The sequence below is a fragment of the Aphidius gifuensis genome, linkage group LG4 (genome assembly GCF_014905175.1).
Source record: "Aphidius gifuensis isolate YNYX2018 linkage group LG4, ASM1490517v1, whole genome shotgun sequence".
Taxonomy (NCBI): Eukaryota; Metazoa; Arthropoda; class Insecta; order Hymenoptera; family Braconidae; genus Aphidius; species Aphidius gifuensis.
The window spans coordinates 5,988,108-6,013,149 of NC_057791.1; the positions used below are offsets into that span (position 1 = coordinate 5,988,108).

A 25,042-nucleotide genomic window follows, 5' to 3' on the forward strand; every position below is an offset into this window, starting at 1 on the left:
TGATCTTGTTAAAAATTCCAAATTGTTTAAAATTAGTTAATATAAATGCCAAATAGAGCTAATAAGTTGAGCTGATTAACATCTGCTTAACACCTTTTTTATAATTAGCTAATGTTGAATTATAACTTGGTGCCTAGAAATCAAATGGCACCATAACAATCACGTTGCCTCATTACCTCAAATTGAATCGAAAATATTACCTTAATGTATAATCAAAAAATTAAATTGAATTAACCAATTTTAGATAAATAAATAACAACTTAAAATAACGATCAAACATTTTAATTTATTATATATATATATATATTTGTTTCGAAATATAATTAACAATTTCATTTATTTATTTTTACACGTTCTTGTTATCAAGAACAATTTTTTATCAAAAGCATTACTTACTCATTTCATCAAATGTAAATTTAACTTTTTTTTAAAATCATTTTTTGATAAAGTAATTATTTATGAAACAATTATTATTGTTGATTATCCGAAATTCATTAAATTATATCAAAATAATATCACGCGTTTAAAATTGTACCAATTATTTGTTCTTCTTTTTAAAATGAGTAATTTCTTTAAATAAAACAACACAAAAATAACAACAGAAAGTTATTTGCATTAATATTTTATAAACAAATCAAAAGTCTATTCAAATTTTACATTTTATTTGTTCATAGGAATGTCATTGTTGTCTTTTCTTTTTTTCCTGCACGCAGTTATCAAAGTCTTTGGATCCAAAACATTTTGGAATTGATGAGTCACATTCTCCAGAATTAAACAGTCCAATTTTTACATCAACAATTCTGTTGGCTTTTTTTTTGATCAATCATGTGACTCTGTGAAAAGATGTCTTTTCTTTGTTTAATAATTACACAACATCAATAAATCATAAATATTTTTTATAGCTACATTTGTCATTTTTGTATTTTAATATTCATCTGCTTGATTATCTTATTTATAATAATAAATAATTATATTATTTAAGTAATATATAAAAAGCAAAAGTATTTAATGGCAATTATTGTAACATGACACGATGATTTAATATCTGGTTTTATTTTTGTACAGTATATTCAGGATTTAAATATATTACCAGTTGAAATTATACATCAACTTGTCATTTGTCTTTTATAATTATATATAATAATTATAATTTGTTAATAAATAAAATTAATAGTGTTTTCTTCGTTCTTTTCTAAATCTACTTATCCACTGATATCACGATGATGATGAGGATGAAGCTGACGATGATGATGATGATGAATTTGTTGAATTAAAATCATGAAGTAATTTGCCATTTAAATCATAAACTTGAATGATAATTGTTTTACAAAAAAAACATTCACGACTATTTAAAAGATGACGTTCAATACAAACACGACATGAACGATGATTACATGGTTTAAATACAGCACCAGTACTGTATGCATAACAAATAATACAAGTGTCATCATCATCACTGACAATACGACTATCTGGCATTAATATTCTTTTTTCATCAAGATATTTAATCATTTCTTTAACTCTATTTATTTCTTCAGTATTAACATCATTTTTATAATTTTCAATTGTAAATTTTTTAATATTTTTTATTTTTCCATCTTTGTTTAATAAATTATTATCACCAATAATAAAATATAATGATGTTATTTGAAAACTTGGTTCTGATAATAATGCTTTAGTTACATTTGGAATTTCATCAGTATTTTTATATAATATTATTTCATCTTTTAATAATGCTAATAATATTCCAATAACAGCAGCAAGAATTGGAAAATGATCAATTGTTTCTAAATCAGGAATATCAAGTTGTACAACATGCTGAAAACAACTTGTTTGTGAACTAACTCTATTCAATATTTGACATAATAATTGACATAATCTTGCTAATATACTTTCACTTGATTGTGTTGTATCATTAAATATTGTTGGTGCAATTGTTGCAATCATTTCAATAACTCTTAATAATGATATTGCTAAATCAAAACATGTTGCACATATTTTTAATTGTCGTGATTCAATAAATACTCTTTCTGGTCTTGATGATACATTATGAATTTCTTGTACCATACTTATAAATTCTGAAAATGCCCAATTCATTTGATTTAATAATGAATTTAAAAATTGCATTGTATTACGTTGATTATCAATTAATATATCACGTACATGTGATTGATAAATAATTGATGGACATGGTTTTATTGGTTGTGATATTGATTCTTGTTGTAACATTTTTGGACCAATTTTTTTTGATAAATGTGGACTTTTTTCATATCTAAATGCAAAACCATTACCTTGCCAAAATCTAACAAGTACCCAATTTGATTGTGCCCATGCACGACTATCATATGGACGTAATATATTTTTGACAAATTTAATCCTTGATTCTTTTGATATTTCTTCAAGTGCACGTAGTGTCATTGAATTTGATGTAAAACCAGCAAGTGTTAATATCAATGTATCTTTAGCGATTGCATGAACAATTCTTGTATCTAAAAAATGATCACATAAAAATTGTGCAATATCACGTAACATATTTTGATAACCAGATATTTTTTCAATTGGTGCTGTTGGATGAAGATGATTTCTTAAACCAACTGATAAATCAGCTAATGCTTCAAGATAAAAATCTGGTACAAATCTAAACATATTACCTTCAAGACTTGCTTTTTTTAATGTTAAAATAACAACATTTAATAACCATGCAAGTTGAGCTTGTTTTTTTTCTGAATAAACAGCAGCACGTACCCAAGCCATATGTCTTGCTTGTTCAGATAATTTTGTATTAAATACATTAATTGTTCTTGTTAATTCTTTTTGTATTAATAATGAATCATTGTCTTTTAATTTTTTAACAATTTCAAGACGTAATTTAACATTAATCATTGCTGTTATATATTCCATCATACTATCACGTAAATTTGCAACTTTAGCAATTTGTTTTTTAGCTGCTGCATGATAAAATAATATTATTGATTCAAGTAGCTCTAATAATGAAAGAGCTGAATCTGTTGTACCAAGTTTTAATTGTGTTTTTTCTTCTTGTATATATGATGGATAACCAAATATAATTTGTCCATTTGTTGTTGCTGTTGTAGCTGTTGTTGTAGTTGCTGTTGTAGCTGTTGTTGTATTTGATGTTGGTATCATCATTGATATTTCTCCAATTCTTCCTGGACCACCCATAAATGTATTTGTATCTCTTGTATGTTCCATTGATATAATAACTTCATGATCAGGACCCAAATGATGTATAAGTTCATTTTTATATGTTTTATTTAAAAATGATAATACACCACCAAGTCTATCAATACCAGAATAATTAACTGATGAATCATAAAACATTCTACATGGTATATAAATTAAATCATTACCAACTTCTTCATCCCATAATAATCTAAATGCAACTAATAATCTATGAAAACAACATACAGTTATTTGTAATGGTGTACGACTTGTTGATAAATTTTCTTGTACAAATCTACGAAATTTTTTTAAAAATATTGTACGTGATGATGGTGTATTATTATCACCATCTGTATTTATTAAAAATGTTATTAATAATTCAACTTGTAATGTTTCAACTTCAGTTATTGCTAATTTTATTTTATCACATGATTCATTATAATAATCTTTATTTATTTCAATTGTTGGATCAATTGGTTTTGTTTCCCACCATGTTTTTTTAATAACATTTGCAAGACCACTTTCATCAAGTGGTTTAACATGTACAAAATTTGCAAAACGTACGCGATCAAATAATATATTTTGTAATAAATATTTACGTGTTTTAGTATGACGACATAAATTTGTTAATAATATTAAACTTTTACATTGATCTGGATATTCTAATAGTAATGATACATGACGAAATGCTGATAATAAATAAATAACACTACTTTCTAAACATGATTTCATTTCATATTCTTCTAAAAAAATCCATAAATAATCAAGACATATTATTAATTTATTTATATTATCAGAAAGATGTTTTATAAATGGCAAAAATATAGCTTCAATAATATATGAATTTGAAAATAAACATCCAATATGTTGTAATATTAATTTTGATAAATATTTTAAATATGTTTTTGAGCTCATTGTTAATGTTAATGGATTTAATATTGTATCTGATTCATCAATTAAATTAATTATATTATCAAACCATGAAAATAATAATTTTGCTTTTTTTAATTGTACATCAGGTGGTGCTTGTAATGGATTATATTCATTTATTGGATAACGTAATGGTGTTGAGCCAAAATTTGCTGTTAAATTTTCCGTAAATGCAAGACTAACTGTTGGAAAATATGCAATACCTGAACCAGTTGATATATTATCAAATGCACGTCCAAGATTACGTCCATTTCTATAAAAATCAATAGTACCATTGTCCAAATCTAATGCACAACCAATAATATCACCAGATAACCATGATTCACCATATTTATGAGTTGATACATTCCATTTTCTAATACGATTACCATCGTATGAGTATGAATTTGGAGTATCACCAACACCACTTTCTTGACTAAATTTACATTGTGATGTACCCCAACCAATTTGCATAACACCCTTTGAACCAAGCTGTAATTCATACAGCCATTTGCCAGAATAAAGACCAGTATTTGCACGTAAAGTACTAAAATTACTTTGTGAATTTACACTTAAACGATCTGGTGTTACTATCACTAAACCATGATGAGTTGATACATCAAAACGTACTAATTTTGGTCCAATACGACCTGGACGATCATCCTCCAATTGTTCACTTGAATTTAATGATTCTAAACACTTGCTGATGTAATTTGATGCAATTTTTAAACTCCAAAATGTTCTGGAATAATCCAAGTTTAATTTTTTGTTGTTTGTTTTCTTTTTTTCTATCATATATTTATTATTCATCAAGTACTCACCTGCTGCTAGATGTTTTTTGATTTTCATTTGATTCTAAATTTGATTTTATATCTTGTCCAAATATTTTTAATAGAATTTCCTCAACTTCCATGTTTACATATTTTTTTTTTTAATTTAAATACTCAATTTCATGATTATTAATTTTGTTTTTTTTTTTTCTTTACTGTTGTTTGATGTTAATTGAGGATAAATATTTAGTCAATAAATTTGACAGAAAGTAGAACAGCTGATTTTGACATTTATTTATTTATTTTTATTTTTTTTGTAAAAAGCGACATCTGGAATAAAATGACGGTCAACCCCCGGGAAAATTTAAAAGGGTGAAGAATAATATAAGAAAATATTTATTTTTTTTCAGTCTGTAACTTTCTTTATTATTGGTTTTAATAAACCATCTTAATCATGCACAAAATGTTTATATTAAAATCTAAAAATAATGCCTTGACATTAAGACTTAAATTATTAATCGTATAAAGAGTATTATTATTATTATTTATTTATTTAAAATTAATTTTTATCAAGAGTAAAAAATGTTATTCCATTTTTTTTTTGTTTTTCGTTTTTTTTTTTTTACAAATTAAAAGAAGGACAATAATTGTTTAAACAAAAGAAAAAGTATTTTTTATTTTTTTTTTTCTTTCAATTCTCTTGTGTCATGTTTGGTGTCATGCCCTTAACTTTGGTTCTTCGTTTTTTTTTTAGAAGTATTTAGATAGTAATATTATTAAATTTAAAAAAAAAAAAACAAATAAATTTTATTATATCATCATCATCGGCAAAAAACATGTAATTTTTAAAGAATATATTTTTATATATATGCCACTATATGTTCAATTAATTTTATTTACCTAATATATATTGATAATATTTATTAAACAACATTTTTTCATTTAAAAAAAAAAAGGCATTATTGACTACACAATAAATTAAAATTTATATCAAATGTGGAAAGTGTTAATATAGGTCATTATTAGTACGAGTTGCCAGTTAATATTTTGGCTATCACCCTGTTTGACTATTTAAATTTCGTAACTTGGTGTTATTATTTTCTTTTCTTTTTATAAATATCGAACATTTCAACTGACATTCGTAGATTAATTAAAATTATTACATTTTAAATATTTCGGCACCGTGTTATTACTTCTAACAACAATTATTATTTTTAAAGAAAAAAAAAATATATATATTTTCTAAATGACATAAAAATTAATTAAAATTAATTATACATTTTAAATTTGACGTAATTTTATTTGTTGTTTATTTTTAAATGTGACGACTAGATGTATCGTTTTGCAAGTTTCAAGAAAAATTTATTTTTATTTTTTATTTTGTCATATTTTTTTTGTAAAAAAATAATACAAACAGGATATCCAAAATATTCGATAAATATTTAGAAAAATATTACGATTATTTTGAAAGTTTATTTATTTTTTTTTTTTTTGCAAAATATTATATTGTAAAAAAATTTGTAAAAAAAAAAATCTATTATTTGGAAGTAGAGAATTTATTTAGCTTGTTCAGTATTTTGGACTTGTTTTTCAATTTTTCTGGCTAATTCTGGACTCATGTGCGAATGAGGAAATGGTAAAATAGGTTTACGTAAAATTGTTGGTTTTATTTTAACGTGTGGTTTAAATGAAGACACCTGTTGGCTGCCACCAGTTAATTTCATATCAGCAAATTTAGCAGCAATAAGTGGTGTTGAACGTGGGGGTAATGGTGATCTTAATAAATTATCTTTTGTTGATAATTCACTGCTACTTGCTGATCTAACAATATCTTTAATATCAGCATTATTATCTTCATCATCCTGAGCATCATTATCATCATCATCTTCATCTTCATCATTAACAAGTGATTTTATTCTCATATCACTTGAACAATTTGCATTTGATGATGTTTTTGTATTTTTTTTTAATGTACATTGATTTTGTTTTGCAAATCTTTCAGCAGCTGTACTCATATCAGGTGATTCTGGACCATTTACACTTGATGATTGTTGATGTATATTATCATCATCTGATGAACAAAGACTACTTGATGATTTTTTAGTTGGATCTTGTGCTGATAATGGCAAATCCATAACTAAATCTGGTGTATGTTTTTGACGCATATCACGAAATTCTTGTGATACTCTGAATGATTTAGATATCAATGGTTGTGATGAGGTTGAAGATGATGATGATGTTGATGATGCTGATGATGATGTTATTGATGGAATTGTTAAATGAGATTGTGATGATGCACGACGTTGCCAAAGTTCACGATTTGCTGAAAATGTTGTTGATTCATCTTTTGATCCATCAATTTCATCATCTTGATTATCATTTGTTTCATTTTTTGATTTTTCATATTGATTTTTCCATTGTTTTTTTGGTGAATTTAATTCTTTTTTTGTATCTATTTCGTAGTCAATATCAGGCTCATCTGGATTTATATCTTGCTCACTTGTTGTTGATATTGAATCAAGATAATCATTGACTGATTCACTCTCATCATTGTTATCTGATTGATTACGATACTCTGTTTTATCAGCTTCTGATGGAGTTGATACTTTGCTGGACCTATTTGATGCCATTTCCTAAACAAGAAAAAAATTACTTATTAAATAAAAGCAGCAATAAAATATTATTTTTACATATATAATAATATTATCAATTCAATTAACACAAAAAAAAAAAGAATAACAATTTTATTATGCCATTAGAATGATAATATTATTTTTTATTATTTATTTTTTTTATAGCAAATAACTTTAATATCTAAGATTAATTTTAGATAAAAATTGTTCGAAAAAACTGTATTATTATTGTGTTAGATTATTTATTTATTTTTGAGCGCTACAGACAACATCAAACACTAAAAATTATATTCAAAGGCTTTTTACCTATCCAGATGAATTTTTTTTTTTAAATATAATTTTTCAATTAATGTGCGGTATGTTAATGCAAACAAAAATAATAAAAATAATAGTGTTAAAATGCGGAGGATCAGGTGGTGTCATCACATAATTTACTTACCAATTAATTTGGTCATTATTATTTTTTTTTAAATCCATGATGTTATATCCAAAAACAGCAAAATTCCTTCATTTGGTAGAATCAATTAATGACTGTGAATGTTCAATGGAATTCTATATTGGATTCACAAATTAAATTTACAATTTCAAGAGACACTCCTTCTCCTCCGTATATTTATAAAAATATATTTTATTTTTTTTTTATAATAAATAAAACAATTAATAAATAGCATAAATAAACAAACACGCACACAGAATATTATTATATAATTTTTTTTTTTTAAAAACACAACACTTTTAAACAGTTTTATCGAACAGTTTTTTAAAAATCCGTTGTTTTTTTTCTTTTTTAAATAATAATTCTTTTTTTTTTAATAAAATCACACTGATATTAAACATAAATCTGGAAAAATATTATTGATGAAGTAAACCCATCAGCCAAGTAACAAAGTAATTAAACAAACAAATATTTTAACATAAATAAAAAATAAAAAAAAAATAATCAGCCATGCAAAAACTTCACATAAATAAATACACTCAGCTACACACACGCACACACACACACTGACACACATACACAAACGAGCAATTATTATAATTGTTTTTTATAATTTATTTATAAAATAATGTTTTATGTTTATACAAAAATCTAAAACTAAATTTACTTTAAATAATTAACTAATCAAAAAATTATGAAAAAAAAATTAAATACTTCAGTCTTGTAAAATGGAAATCGTGTAAAATTGTGATAATATTTTTTTTTAAAGCAGTGCAAGTGGCTTTTTTTATTAAATAAAAACAAAAATTAATAAATAAAAGTATAAAAACATGCAATTTGAATTAACGAGATAATGAAAGAGAAAAAAAAAAAAAAAATAGCACAACACTAATTAAAACGATGAAGAATAAATTGTAAAACAAAAAATTAATTGTTGAATGCTAAACGGTGGTTTCCAATACCTCACGACTGATGACTGCTTGATTGAGACAAGTTGTATTTGTTGATGGTATAACAACATTATTAACATCATTGTGTGTTATTGATGAATTATCATTTGATGCTATTGGCCAATTATTATGATTTGTTGTTGGACCCATCAATGGTGAATTATTACTTGATAATGCACTCTCAGCTGAGCTTGATGCTCTTCTACGCATTGATTCTTCACTGGATGATTTTAAAAAGTCTTTATCACGTTCTTCATCTCTGTAAAAACATTAAATAAATAAATTTAATAATGTTTATTATAAAACAAGTATTATGTTTTATTAAAATTAATATTATGTTTGTTATTACAATTTTTATTGTTTTTTTTTTCTTTTGCTTTTGGTAAATATGTTTTTATTGGGTCGAATAAATTAACAAGTAGGTTATCATTTTAATCTGGATTTATGTTTAGATATTTTTAATTGTTAGAACAATTTAGTGTGAGTAATTTATTTAGTTAATAACTCATAATGAGTAGACTTGTAAAATGCAAGTCAATTATGAAAAAACTGGGATAAATACAACAAAAATATTGTCGTAATCAAATTAATATCTAGATGAACAAATAGCAGTGAAAAAATTATCAATAATTAAAGCGATTATAAAACTATCTTTTTGACCAATTGATGTATTTAAATTTTTACATTTTTTTCCTTTCTTTTTTTCAATCAAGAACTATAGAAAAATAAATGACATTAACTTTTTAAAAGTTTAATTTATTAAAATCTTAAATTATAGTAATGAGTCATTTTTTTTTAATGACTGTCATGACCTGTATATACAAGCGCAATCTAATTTGAAAATTTCATTAACTTAACAAGTCCAAATAAATGGTACTTGAAGTTTCTTAAAACCGACAAAATCATGCAACAAATTGAGCAAAAAAAAAAACCTATAAAGTCAAGTGTTAAGTTAAATTAATAAATAAGTCTCTATAATAACTCAAAAGTTTTGTCTAGTACTGTACCAATTTGATAATATCACATGTGTGGGTAATTTGTTGGTGAGATTCTCTCAACCTTACTACATTTCATAATAAAAATTAATAAATTTTTCAATTTACATCTCGTTTATTTGCTTTAATTCCCATCCTCTATTTCACCACACACAAAAAAACAACAACGAAATTACCCTGGCAAAATAAAAAGACCTTGAAAAATCTACTTGGTCTATTGATTAGATAATTCAACTGAATGTTGAAATTTGATTTATCCTAAATTTCAATGTGGTACATATGGTCTGCAGAAATACAATATTAAATTACACTCGTCATTGACCAAATTTAAATTTAAAAAAAAAAAAAAAAAAACCTCAAAGTCATATGGACACCCCTCGTTTTATGATGAAACAAAATAATAATAATAATAATAAAAATAATTTAATGTTGAAAATATATTAAAAATAAAATAAAAGAATAACAGTAATAACTCACTTTATTTTGAGCATGATATATTTGTCAGGAATAAGACCCTCTCGTCCACCCACTGATCCACGCCACCAATCATTACTAACTTGCATAAATAATATCAAATTATCTCCTTTTTTAAAGCTCAATTCACGTTCTGATCTTGCATTAAAATCAAATTGAGCTGTTGCTTCCATATTTTCTGTTTCTAAATTGATAAATAAATACATAAATAAATAAATTAAATATTATATTTTATTTTATAAATAATAATTTACCATCTTCAGAGGGATAAACTTCTGAATCCATATCTTCTTGAACTTGATCTGTCGGTGAATCACCAACATCAACATCATCAGGTTCTCTGCTAATATATTTTTCATATTCAATACCACCAATATCATCAGGAAATATATCATCACAAAATGTTATAATATTTTTAATAAGTTCATTAACTTGATTTTGATATTGTACTTGATCTTTATCTTCTGGTACTGGTACTAATGTTGGTCCAAAACAAATAGCAAGATTATATGGATCCATCATATTTTCATCTGAAAATTCTGATAAATGATTTAAAAATGCAAATAAATATCTCATAACAATAACAATTGGTCTTGGTAAACTTGTTATAAGTTCTTTCATTTTAATAACAAATTCATGTTTTGATTCCAATTGTGCTAATTCCATTAAATGTTCGAAATATATTATTGGAAATAATGGTTCACGTAATTCACGTAAATATAATTTTAATACACCACCAACACTATTTATATCTGATGCATCATTAACATCAGCAAGTGGATCATCACCACGTTCAAACCATTCACGAAAATTATTAATTTCAACTTGTGAACCAGATACACGAAATATACCTTGATGATGTAAACCATATAAATTAATAACACGTATACAACTTTTAATAACAATTGGTATTTCTTGATTTGTTGTTTCTAAATATTCTTCAAGTGAACCACCAAATAATTTTGGTTGTCCATTCATTTGTAAACGTCCAATACGTTTTCTACGTGCTTGTTTTTGTTTTGTTATTTGTATTGATTGATTTGGACTTGTACCATTTGTAGCATCTTGAATACTTTGACGTATATAATCTTGTTTTGAATCTAGTCTTGCTATTCTAGATGTACCAAGTAAATATTCACGAAATTTCTGTAATTTTAAAAATTCATATAAATCATTAATTTGTTATTTCAACAACTCTAGAGAACTTGTAAATAGATAGTAAACTTGAAAAAAAGCTATTAAAATTCATTTAAAAAATATTTAAACATTCAAGTAATTTAAATTCATATTTTAATTATTATTTTTGATTGTATATTTTACTTCTTATGCTCTAAAAAAAAAGAAATTAAAACCACCCTTAAAAAGTGAAGAAAAACTTAATTGTCCATAATTGAAAATAATGATATATTTTTTTGTTTAAATGTAAATTTCAACAGTTAAATAATGCAGATTTATGCAAAGATTAAAAAAAAACAATTATGAATACAATGAACATTGAGAGAAATAGAAAGAAAGAGGAGAAACATTTTGTCGTTAAATGCCACATATACATATTTATAAAAAAAAAAAATATTTACCGTTAGATAAAATTCTTCAGTTTCTCGTCGATCAGCTCGAAGTTTAATTTGAACAGTTTCTGGTGGTCTTGATGTTGGCACAGCATTGTCACCAAAATATCTCGTACAATCATAATCCTTTGCAGTTAGCATTTCCATAAGACTTGCTTCAGCAGTTTCTAATGTTTTCCATACTTCTTCAGATTCAGTTCTCAATGATGTAACTCTTTGTTGTAATTGACCAAGTCTTTGTTCCATTTCACCATGTAATACTTTTTGTAATTCTGGTTCTGGTAATTCATCACCACGTTGACATTGAAATTCAAGTTTTTTTGGTATCATAAATGCAGCATGATGTGATTCAAGAAAACGTTGTTTATCAGCACGTGAATCTAATGAATTAATACAATTTGTCAATTGTTCAGCACCAGATTGAAGTGATTTTTGACGTCCTTCTTCAGCTGAACAATGCATTAATAATGCTCTTGCAATACAATTATGAAAACCAAAATCCATACAATCAATTAAATCTGATAAATCATCAACAAAATATTTATGAATTGTTGTATTTGATGCTTCCAAACACAGGATATATTCATTTCTTGCTTTTAGAGCTTTCAATTTAGCTTCGGTGTATTTATTCTTTCTCTGTAAAAAATAAAAAAAAAAAGGTTTAAAAAGTTAAAATTAATAATCTTTATCTTGAATATGTTGGAGCCAGATGTTGAGCTATTTATCGAGAACTCATTTTTTTTTCTTTCATTTCCAATGACGAAGAAAAAAATTAGATAAAAAATCTCAACGTCTGGTTCATTGATGAAAAAAGAAGAAAATAAAAAAAAAATTCTACAAATAAGAAAGACGAAAAATGAAGAGATTTTTTTATTTTTTATTTTGTTTGAGAGCATGTGGATCGTGTGGGGTTCTCGTTTAAAAATTCACTTGCAGTTGCAACTGACAGATTAAAAAAAAAAATATATATAAAATAAAAAATAATAAAGAATAAAAACAATTGGCAAAATGACGCAGTCAGTTAATTTCAACATCCTGTGATACTGCCCTGAATATTTATGTCGATTTATGTATTAAAAAAATATATATATATTTTAAAGATTATAATAAATAAAAATTTCAATCTTATTTACAATGAAAATAAAAAATAATAATGATAAATGTTTGAAAGAAACTGAATAAATGTCTTTATTGTGAATTATTGTTATTTTTAATATTCAACTCTATCCCTAGTTTATTAAACATCCGTTACACGTCATGACCACCAACACATACTAATCTCTTGATACTTTTAATCCACGAAAAAAATGTTTTTTTTTAATTATTTTCTTTTTTATATTGGGAATAAAAATAATTTCTTGAGGTGGTCTGATAGCTGTTGTACTGGTCAAGTTGATTTTTATAAATTTAGATGAAATAATTTATTAGTAAAAAGTATTCAACATGTTTTAAGTGCTCCCAATAAATCAATTAATTATGTCATAAAAATAAACAGCATTATATAATTTTGTTTTTCATAAAAATATTAAATTTATTCTTTTGTGACTCGTGTTGTAATTAAGACTTGAATTTTTTACTTTTAAATGAAATAAAATATTCTCTAGATGAGCATCAACTCTGTCCATATAAAAATAGTTGATTACTTATTTTAATTTACTGGAATCTAGGTTGTAATATACACCAGGAAATGCATATTTAAATTATCTAATACCCCCACATCATTAAATCACCTTAAAGATAATTTTTATCATTTATTTTTTATTTTTTTTTTTGTATAATTAATTACCTTGTTGACTTCTTTTTCAATAAGCTTGTATTTTTTACTACGTGCTAGTTTTTCTGGTGGTGCATTTGTAACTTCAAGTTTACTTCTTTGTTGTTCAGCAACACGAAGCTTTGTCTCAGCTTGTCTAGACTCAGCTTGATATGCTTGATAGGTCTTCATAGTTGTATGGAGTTCATGCAGTACTCTTAAAATTTCTTCATGTGTTTCATACCCAATTTCACGACACTGTTAAATAAATTAAATCATCAACATTATTTATGCTTTCCAAGAATAAACAAATAAAAAATAATTGTAATTTTAATTTTAACGTACACGTTTGTAAATGCGTTGAACATCTTCCATAACTTGATTTAATCTACCAACAAGATGTGTACTGTAAACTTCTGATAATGCTGCATGATCTCTACTCAATGATTTTGTTTCGTTAACCAATTGTTGCCAGCAAGTGTAACTAGAAAATAACGGCCACTGTTCTCTTCTAAAAAAAAAGTTATTCATTTAAATCAAAATACTATATGTGTACATTTAAAATGACAATATAAAATTTAATTTACTTTTGTTTTTGTTCTTTGTGTCGTAACTGTATACTTCTTGCCATTTTATCAAGTGACTTGCTGTAGTCTAACTCTAATTCTGCACGTCGACGAAAAAAATCTTGTAATTCGGCAACAAGAGCCACCTGGGACTCCATTCTTACGTCTAGACATCTCAACTGCTCATTTAATTGCAGTCTTATATCTGTAATTTAATAAACAAATAATCAATATTTAAAAACAATTTAAATTCATAAAATAATCGTTCAAAAAATTGTACACGTTTTTTTAGAATTGACATTTCATTAAATTGAACAACAGACTTCCGGCTGACTGTTTGAATAATAATGAAAAACTTGTCTCTCTCTTTCTAAGTTAAAAAAAAAAGAATTTCATTTTTAAAAATAACTTTTAATGATCCTTTTTTTTTTTATCTTTTAATTTTTTTTTTCTTTTTCAACTACTAATTATTCACATGGACGATAATAAACATTTTCCTCATTGTCAATAGTAAAAAACAAAATAGGCCAACAATCTTTTTTTAAGACTTTTCTATTTATTCAAAAAAAAAAAAATATATATATATATTTCTATTGTTTATTTAAAAATAGGCTGCTGCTCTGTTTTATTTCTTTTGCAGTTATTATGATTATTTTTTTTTTTGTATTTACAAAACAAAAAATCGATGACCATAAGGCTGTTTTTATATTGCACACATGACCCCATCATCAGCGGATATGTAACTGAGGTAAATATCAACCCCCAAAATAAAAAAAAAAAAATATATTTTAAGTAAGTGGTTGAGGGTAAACTGACAAAGAAATGCCTGCAACAAAAATTCATGATATATATTTTATAATAATAATAAAAAATATATAAGTAATGCAATTTGTATTATATTATTTACTTGAAGAGTATTTTTTTTTTTTTTTCTTTTCTCTAGACAGTTCGTTATTTTTCCACCACGTGAAAATCAGTCTATTTCTCCCCTTATTTTTTCTTTTTTTTTCATGCATGACGTTTCTTTTCACCCTCTTTCAACAGAACATTCATTCAAATGTCAAACACCCACGTTAGAATCTTTATTCTCCACTCGAAAAAAATATAATAATAAATATAAAAATGTATATTTTTAATTATTTAAACAATTAATATTATTTTTATAGTCATTTAAATTAATTTAATTTGATTAGTAAAATTTTGTGGATTTTTTATTATTTTTATTTTTTGATGCCATGTGTGTTGAATAAATTATATGGGGAATCAAGATACCCTGTTGTAGATATATATTTTTATTTTGAATTTTATCAAAGAAAGATTCGAGACACATGGCATGTACGATGTTACTTTTCAAGAATAAAAAAAAGGTAATTTAATACTGATTTTTTTTCTTGTAACTGACGTGGAAATAACGAGCAACCAACACCACCCATGAATCATCGACAATTTAATTCCCCTCGACTTATGATTTTTTTTTATTTTTTGATATAATTTTGCTTGTTATTATGTGGTGAATATTATAAATCAATTTTAAATTATTATTTAAATATTTATACTGTTAATAACATTTACAAACAACTGTTTAAATATTTTTAAATTTGTGTATGTTTGATAATATCACGATTTAGTCTTGATATTTTTTAAAATGATTTATTCATGAATTATAAACATGTATTGTGATTTTATAAATTATTCTTGCATCATTGACACCCATCAGATCTTATCCCACAAGAGTTCAGCCTTTTTTTTTTTTTTACTCATCTTTTCAAAAAAAAAAAAAAAAAAAAAAAAAATTAAAACCAGACACTATCCTACTTTTAATTTTTTAACATTGTGATTTCCAAGTATTTTATTAAAATGTTCTGGTTAAATAAAAAAATTTCTCATTTAAATTACTTGTTTAAAAATAAATAACAAAAAAAAAAAACAGTTGATTGCATCAAATTTGCAACATCAGTTAAACTTTGAGTTCATCAACTTTAAATAATTTTTTTTTTTTCTAACCAATTGTACAAACATCAATAAAAATTAAAAATTAAAAAAATTATTTATGTTTTTTTTAAATTAATTATTGTTTTTAAATTTTTTTTTTTTTTATGATACCTTTTGTCCATGCCTCCTTTTCCTGTCTCGCTGATGATTTGAACATTATTCTATTATTTTATTTCTCTTTCATTACAATTGAAAAAAAAATTTTTTATATTTAATTATAAATGACACAAAGGAAATGACCGTTTCCTTCACTTTTTTATATAAAAAATAATTGTATTTAATTTTGCACAATATGATATTTTGAATGTTAAATAAAATAAAATTTATTATACAAAAATATTATCACAATAATAAAAAAACTATTTTAATAAATCAAAATAAATATAAAACATAAATATTTTTTCTTTCTGTTTAACAATAAGTTTTTATTTTCTTCTTCTTTAAAGAAAAATTAGCAATATAGCACAGTAGAACAGTTAATAATAATTATAAAATATATATAAAAAAAAAAAGTTAACCAGCTGGTTACTGAAGAGAAAGATGAAAAAATAAATAAATAAAAAGTTGATCGAGGTTACAACAAATTGTCTGTATATATCTAGTACTCTTAAAGTTCCGTTGAACCATGAGCTAATGCCCCTCACATAAATAATAATAATTATTATTATAATAACAACAAAAACAACACCTTTATACACTTGTATTTTTAAACTGTATAGTTTATGTATATATACGATAGTAAAATATTGTTAAAGAATTTACGTTTTACTTGACTTTTGCCACTCACTTTACTCGAATTTATTGTGGAAAAAAAAACTATTAAAATAAAGAAGGGGAATTTATCGATAAATAATAATAAATAAACTTTGTACTTTTAAAGTATTATAATTTAAAAAAAAAAGGGAATTAATTTTTTTGAAATTAAATTTACACTTTTAATTTTATAAATATTATATTTCTGTAATTTAATATAACACTTGTTTTACGTAATAATAAACACATACATAAATTAAGAAAAAAATTTTCTCGTTAAGTTGACAACTCGGCTGTTGAAAAGTGACTGAAGCAAGTTACATGTTTTTCAATAAAAACAAATTAGCTACAATTAGTTTTAAACACGATAAGTATACACAAAGAAGAATAACTATTTTTTTTTTTTTTTTTTTTGAAATCTAATTTTATATTTACTGAAATTATACTTGAGGTATTTATATTAATGAGAATTGAAGGTGATTGTCAAAGGCGTAATAATAATTATTGAATCGATGCGAATGATTGAAGATGAGAGGAAGCAAATAAAGTGAGTAACAATATTAACAAAAATTGAAGGTAAAGAGAGGGTAATTGAAGTTTATGGCGCACCTAAATAATTTACAATGAGACGATGAATATGACTAGTAAAGAGGAGAAGGGACAATACGATGGATTAATATGCAGCAGTATATTTCTCTATCAGTTTCCTTCCTGTTTGAATATAAAATAATATACAACAACAACTCATGGTTGTTTATTAACTCAATCGAAATGTCAAATTATTTTTTCAAATATATATATTAGATGTGAATTTTTTTTTTAAAGTTATATTTATGATTTACAAAGATGTAAGTATATTTAGTTTTATTTGAATAACATGAATAGCATGTACATTTATCAAATTTTATAACATGTAAGTAATGAAAGATTATGAATACATAAAAATTGAGATTAAGTGTTATAATGAAATTCATAAAAAATAAAGATTGAGATTTTTTTAAAATTATAAATATAATATTTAATGTATAGTATAAATACGAATATGTAATAACTAAGATAATTAATCGTAGAATTGATGATGGAAAATATGATATATATGGTATATATAGACATATGTATATTTGACGCATATATATTCATATTTAATGTAAAAGATACTTGATAAATATACATACTTTTTTAATGAAGAAATAAGTTTGGATGTTTTTTTTTTGTTTTGGAGTTTATTGTTATAATTATTAATTAACTATTTGTGAGTAAAATATGTCCATCAATTTAATACTTTATCTTCTATAAAATAAAATTAAAAAAAAAACGATTAAAAGAGTTTCTCTTTACCATAGATACAAGCAACATTATAAAAACCAGCTTTTAGAAATTGATTTTATAAATAAATAAATAAAATATATCCAGTTTTTCTACCTGGAAAAACATCCTTAGTGTCAGGATTTGAAGGATGAATCCATCCATTTCTCTGTTGAATAATACACTGAAACATGATTATTATCCTAATTCACTAATTAATAATAACAACAAAAAAATTGTTCAAGAAAAAAAAAAAAAACACTTGTCAAAACAATACAACTAATTCACAATCTTCATGATAATTAATCATTTATAAAATATTTTTAACACACTTTTTTTTATTAAATAAAAATCACAATTATTAATATATATATTTTAGATTATTATTAATATTAAATATTATTTTATTTATTTATATTTTTTTTTCAAGTTTTAAGTTTAAGGGTGTGCACCAAATAAACAACAGAAAAAAAAAAAAAACTTGAGTCTCAGCCGGCTGGGATCGAACTGGTCGCCAAGCAACCGGGATTCATCTTCCTTCTTTTTTTTTTTTTATTCAAACACTAATACACACAGTAAACATATACATATGATGCCTCTTTGTTAAACTATCTCACTCAAACACATAAACAAAATTTATACAGATGCTGCGCAATGAAACCAATGTATAAATTATATTTTATTATTATCATCTTACTTCCGGGCTATCAAAATTCAAGATTCACTTTGACCAAAAAAAACTAATTTTAATTTATCAACACTTTGATTCATCAATTATAATTGATTAACTATTTTAATTAATAAATATTTGTTTATATTTATAAGATGTTTAAGAATGGAGTTGCAAATGCAAACTGACCATCAAGAAACAGATGAAAACTGATGAAAACGATGCCAAGCAAAAATGTATTTTTTTTTTTTTTGATCCCCACTCTTTATTTAATGTTTTATCTTTGTATTATAACATGAACATGAAATTCTCATCTTTTTTCTTTTTTTATATTTTACTTTTTCTTCTTTCTCTACATCTTCTTGTGCTGGTGGATGAAAGACAACACTGGGGAATCTGGATATCATGCGAACCAACAAAACACATTGCGGGATCTTGAGAGAAAAAAAAGGACAGAATAATGAAAATGATTATGTGTTTGTATATATATGTGGATTAAATTTTATGTGGTTGTGATCACAAACGACCTCGGAAGAGTATAATAATAATCCCAAAGAGGGAGAAAAAAAAAATTATAAAATAATAGGAAGATGATGATGTCTATCATTTTGTTTTTATCAACAATGAGTAAAAAAAAATCACCCTTCAATTATAATAATTATTTTTAAAAAAACTATGTACAAGTAGATGAATTAATAACTCTACAATTTTTTAAATTATAAATAAATGGATAAATAAATGAACAATAATTATCTTTATTTTTTATTTACTCATTTTTGTTTTTTATTTTATTTTGTTTATAAATATAAAAATTATTTATATTTTTAAAAATACTGGGCATGACCATGACTATGGCATTCAGTTACATGCTTTTTTTTTTTTTTAAATAAATAAATAGATAAATAAATAAATAGAGAGAGAGAGGGTCAAAAGTTTTTATTGTTTATTTGGGTGTGTTTTTGTTGATGTTACCAACCTTGATTTTTATTATTGTTAAAGGTGAAATAAATCAAGGTCGTCACGCAACAAAAAACCCTTTCACACCCTTTATCTTTAATTTTTAAATTATTTTTAATCATTTTTTTTTTTTTTTTTTGTAAATTAAAATTTTCTTTTACAAAATTGTAATCAAACAATTTTTCTTTTTGTGCAGGGGCTTATTGAAAAGTCAATCATGCTTGACAATAGCTAGAAATTTTATGTCGCGAATAATAATATTTTAAAAATTTTAATTAAAGCCTTATAATTTCATCTGCCCAAATGAGTTATTTTTTAAAAAACCATCACTAGCTGAAGGCTGCTTCCGGAGGGACATTATTTTTTTTTTTTAATTTACGAAAATGTATTTTTAAAACCAACGAAATTGTGACGTTTTAATTAACTTAAATGTAGATTAATTTAAAAATAAAAAATTAGTATAATTAAACCTGGTATCACGCAATAAAATGGAAAAAAAAAAATACATTTTGGAAAATAAATAATAATTTATAGTTTGTATTTTTTGTGAGTAAAAATGATAAGAATATTAGCCATGTCATTTAAATGCCCGAGGCAGAAAATGTAATAATGAAATAAAATAAATAAATAATAAGACTAACAATGAAAAAATAAAAATAAATAAATGGCAAAACTCCTGGGGCAATGTATTGCGGTGGTTAGGTCTGCGATAAGTTTCTTTCAACTCTTGTGGATAAGAGAAATCGTATAATATACTTATATATAAAAAAAAAAAAAAAATAATGTATTTGTTCAACAGCAAAATACTATTTTATTGACAAAACGATTGTTATTATTATTTTCTTTATTTAATCAAAAAGATAAAAAATAAGTAATGAAAAATATAGTGAGAAAAGGAAGGAAATAAATTGAAGCTTTGTTTTATGCTCGATATTTTACGATTATATGTAACATGCTCAAAATAAATACACTTGTTTATATATACATTTATTTATGTACATGCTATAATAAGCATTTTTTTTAAAAATATTTTTCACTTGTAATTTCCGTATATAAAAAAATAAAAATAAATTAAACGACACATACACAAAGTCTGTGCGTCAACTATATTGCACGATAACTTTTCGATTATTGCGTTATTGTTGTTGTTTTTGTTGTGCGAATAAGAAAATAAATTTTGAGGTTGATTTATTGTTTAAAGATGAAAAATTAATTTGGCAAATTTTATTTATTGGATCAATAATAAACTTTGAATGTATGCGGTTTAGAAAAATAATTATTTAACTGTGCAAGAAACATATTTTTAACAATATTTATATTCATTGTAGATATTGGAATTTAAATAATTAAATTAATCAATTCATTGATTAAAAATGAGTTGATTGAATTGAGTATTAATTGATTGAACTATGTACATTGTACATATTATCAAAATTTATTAATTAGCAGATTATCGTCATTAAATTTAATGGTTAGACATTTATAATCTGTAAATTATATTTAAAAAAAAAAACGAATATGTATTGATCAATTTTTGGTTAAAATAATTTCTTCGTTTTACTCCGTTTTTTTTAAATTTATTTCGGAGAATTTGAATATAAAATGAGAAAAAATTTCGGTAAAATTTTTAGTAATATTAAAAGAAAGTTGTATAAAACGAGGAAAATTTTTTCTTTGATTTACTCCGTTTTTTATTTTGTAATCAATCGGACAAAAGCAAAGTATATGAAATGTAAAAAATATCCGAATTATACCGGAGTAAAATTATAGAGAAAAAAATTATTAATTTTTTCTATTTTTACTCCGTTTTTCTGTCGGACGGATTTCCGGAAAAATTACTCAATTTCTATAAAAATTCGGAGAAAATCAACAAAATAACAGATTACATCTGAAAATTTATTATTCACGCATCATTGTGTCAATTTCAAAATCCCCAAATGACATGAAAAAATGTCTTAAAATAAATTGAATCTTGAAATAGCTAAATCACTTTAAATTATGTATAGACATGTCTATGTTCAATGTATCCGTTTCATTCACATTGAGCCACTGTGCATATAAACATTCCTCAATATGTACATATATATATAATCGAACACATATATATTCAGGGACATACAAATACAAAATTTAAGGTCGTGTTTCTTGTATGGACCATGTGATACACACCATGTGCCGGTTAAGTCGGTTTAAGTTGGTTTGTGTAAAAATAATATACCCGATACCATACACATGCGCAGTTCTTAATTGATCATCATTATATCATTTTCAATTAATTAATTACTCCAATGATATATATAACAACAATTTAGAAAAAAATTTAATCGTGTCGATTATTTTTTGAAATGTTTTACAGACAAGTTTAAATGTTTATAATTTACTCGCATGTTTTGCAAAGATAACAGTTACGCAATTTTTTGACCTTTTGTTATTTTCAAACTAATATTAGTAAAATTATCAATAAATAATCAAATTAATATGATTAATAATGTATCAAACTTTTTGTGTAAATTTTAAATATTTTTATAAACCAATGAATACAAACTTTTTTATTTTTTTTCCTTACATTTCTCATAAATAACAGTAAATGGAAATTACGAATATATATATACGTTAATTTGTGTTAAAAAAGTTGGACAGGTGATAATAAAAACCAGTTTTTAATAAAAGAAAAAAAAATAATTAGTAATTTTAAATTAACAAAAATTTATTTATTAAGTTTTAAAAAAAAAATTTATCTAATTTTTTAAAAACAGTTTTAACACACATGTTTAAATTTATTGTAGGAAGTGTTAAAGCATCTATTTCTCTTCATGCATTTGTATGTTTAAGAAAAATATCTAATTTTAGATTTAAAAAAAATAGAGAATAAAAAATAAAATATAGTGGTAACGATTAAATAAGTTTTGAACGTTAAAATTTTAGCCAAGTTTAATATTTAAATTTATTTTCATAAATATTCTATATATATATAATAAAAATAATAGTAATTATTGTTATTATTTAATTTAGAATAATAAAATTTAATTGTGTATTTTTTATTTTTTTAACATGATTTTTAACTTAATAAGCCTTAAATTTCTACGAAAAAATTTCTTTGTTTTTGCTTGATAGATTATGAACAAAAAAATTATTTAAAAAATAAAAATAAGACTATTAAAAGGTACTTTAAGACTTTCACCATTGGCTAACTGGTTCTTCGAGGTTAATCGAACACACAAATTAAATAAAAAAAAAAATTTTTTTTAATTCAAGATCTACCGATCATTTCTCTTCTTAGTTTTTCGATTGAATATTTAAATACTTAGTATGCAAGAAACAAGGATTTTTTTTTCGTTTTTTTTTTTTGGCAACTTGCCAGTGTTTAATTATCAAACAAATATAAAAAAAAACAAAATAGTATTTTAAAAAAAAAAAAAATAGATGAATTTTAAAATAGAGTATTTTTAATTTATAAAAAAAATAAATAAAAGAGCTTTAATTAAATTTATATTAAATAGTGTACAAAAATGCAACAATACAAACTCCAAAATTGCATGAATGAAAATTGCATGTATGTACACCTTTTGTATTTTTAAAATTATAAAACTCAATTATTTTTCCACAGTTAAAATATAATAAAAATTCAACAGATGTTAATTTTATAATTAAAATCTTGTTTATTTATTTAAAAATATTATTAATTATATTTGATAAAAATAACAAAATATTCCCACGAGAAAAAGGTACGATCGTGGGAGATTATTTATAAAAATGAAATAAATTAAATGAATATATATAAAGTTATTATATTATAGAAGAGTGACACTCGCCAATCATGCGCAATCAATTTATATTATATTCTGTAATTTCAATTCAGTATATGTATATAAGTTTTTTTTTAATATTTAAATTGCGTCTTGAAAAAGAAAAAACTAAAAAAAAATACTAAAAAATACAAAGGCTTTGGTAATTGTTTTTTAAATAATTTTTTTAAAAGTAAAATTAATTGAAAAATTTTAATTTTTAACTTACTGTTAAAAACAAGTAATTTTCTTGTTGATCCTAATCGCTTGATTGGCGATTTGACTCCATCAATTTCGTGCTCCTCGTCCATTTTCACTATTTTCTTTTTTTTTTATATATATTTTTTATCTTCTCACTCGTGAAAACACCAATTGACCAAACAATATTATTTTTTTAAAAACCAGCATTAAACTATAGTCATTTTTAACTTAATTTTTACTTTTTTTAAATACGCGTTTTTTTTTAATTTGGCGGGAAAATTGTTTATTATTGACGATTAAGCTATATTTATACAATTTTCATGATTTTAGAATAATAAATTTTTTTGCATGTTTTTACAACGATAAGAATACGAGGCTTTAAAGTAAGGTAAATAAAAAAAAAAAAAGACTACAACAATAACAATAATAATTTAAGGAAAAAAAAAATAAAAACAACAAATATCTAAAAAATTATCAAGTTATTTTAGTACCTTAAAATCACAAAAAATTGTGTAAAAAAGTAAAATTATTTTTCAAGATAATTTCGAAAAAAAAACATATGATAACATAATACACACACGCACACACAAATACTCACAATAAATATTTTTTTTATGTTTATAACTCCAAAATATAAAACAATTATATTTTTTTGATGAATAATTTAATTTTTATTATTATTTAATATAAATAAAACAATCACTTAATAATTATTTAATTGTTAAAACACTCGTATTTTTAAATTTTCGTATTATTTATAAATAAAAAATATGTATATATATATTTTTAAAAAATGTATAAAATAATAATAAGTGAATAAAAGATCAACGTTTATTCCTACAAAGTCGCTGCGTTACTGTTGGTCGAAAGAAAACGATCAAGTCCCAAAAAAGAAAAAAAAAGAGAGACAAAAGTTTTATTTTCAATGTGTGCTTTTTTATTTGTGTTGTATGATAAAAAAAAAAAATAATATATATATATATATATATATATAAGGCACATGTATTATATAAAGAAGGGGAAGAAAAGATATTCTTAGTTCGATGCACGCGGGGTTTATATTAATTTAACATTGAAGGGGGAAAAAGAAGCATGAAAACTAAATAAAAAAAAAACATAAAAAACGCATGTGTTGCTTAGCA

General features: G+C 23.7%; 2 protein-coding genes across 4 annotated transcripts; both read right to left on the reverse strand.

The window, feature by feature from the left end:
- Positions 1 to 488: 488 nt before the first annotated feature.
- LOC122854882 (E3 ubiquitin-protein ligase RNF123-like) lies at positions 489 to 5,175 on the reverse strand. Its single transcript, XM_044155904.1, has 2 exons — positions 4,914 to 5,175; positions 489 to 4,834 (listed from the first exon to the last, which is right to left on the reverse strand). The coding sequence occupies exons 1-2, from the start codon at positions 5,003 to 5,005 to the stop codon at positions 1,216 to 1,218; spliced, it is 3,711 nt and encodes a 1,236-aa protein (XP_044011839.1). The 5' UTR covers positions 5,006 to 5,175; the 3' UTR covers positions 489 to 1,215.
- A 388-nt stretch (positions 5,176 to 5,563) lies between these two features.
- On the reverse strand, positions 5,564 to 24,866 carry LOC122854885 (SLIT-ROBO Rho GTPase-activating protein 1-like). 3 transcript variants are annotated; one of them, XM_044155906.1, is made up of 9 exons: positions 23,929 to 24,866; positions 14,259 to 14,442; positions 14,017 to 14,182; positions 13,705 to 13,929; positions 11,928 to 12,554; positions 10,605 to 11,496; positions 10,354 to 10,534; positions 8,894 to 9,140; positions 5,564 to 7,495 (listed from the first exon to the last, which is right to left on the reverse strand). In XM_044155906.1, exons 1-9 carry the CDS (start codon positions 24,008 to 24,010, stop codon positions 6,419 to 6,421), a joined length of 3,681 nt encoding a protein of 1,226 aa, XP_044011841.1. In that variant the 5' UTR covers positions 24,011 to 24,866; the 3' UTR covers positions 5,564 to 6,418. The 3 variants fall into 3 exon arrangements, with proteins under 3 accessions (XP_044011841.1, XP_044011842.1, XP_044011843.1); XM_044155907.1 differs by lacking the exon at positions 23,929 to 24,866 and adding an exon at positions 18,405 to 19,198; XM_044155908.1 differs by lacking the exon at positions 23,929 to 24,866 and adding an exon at positions 16,341 to 16,478.
- Positions 24,867 to 25,042: the final 176 nt, after the last annotated feature.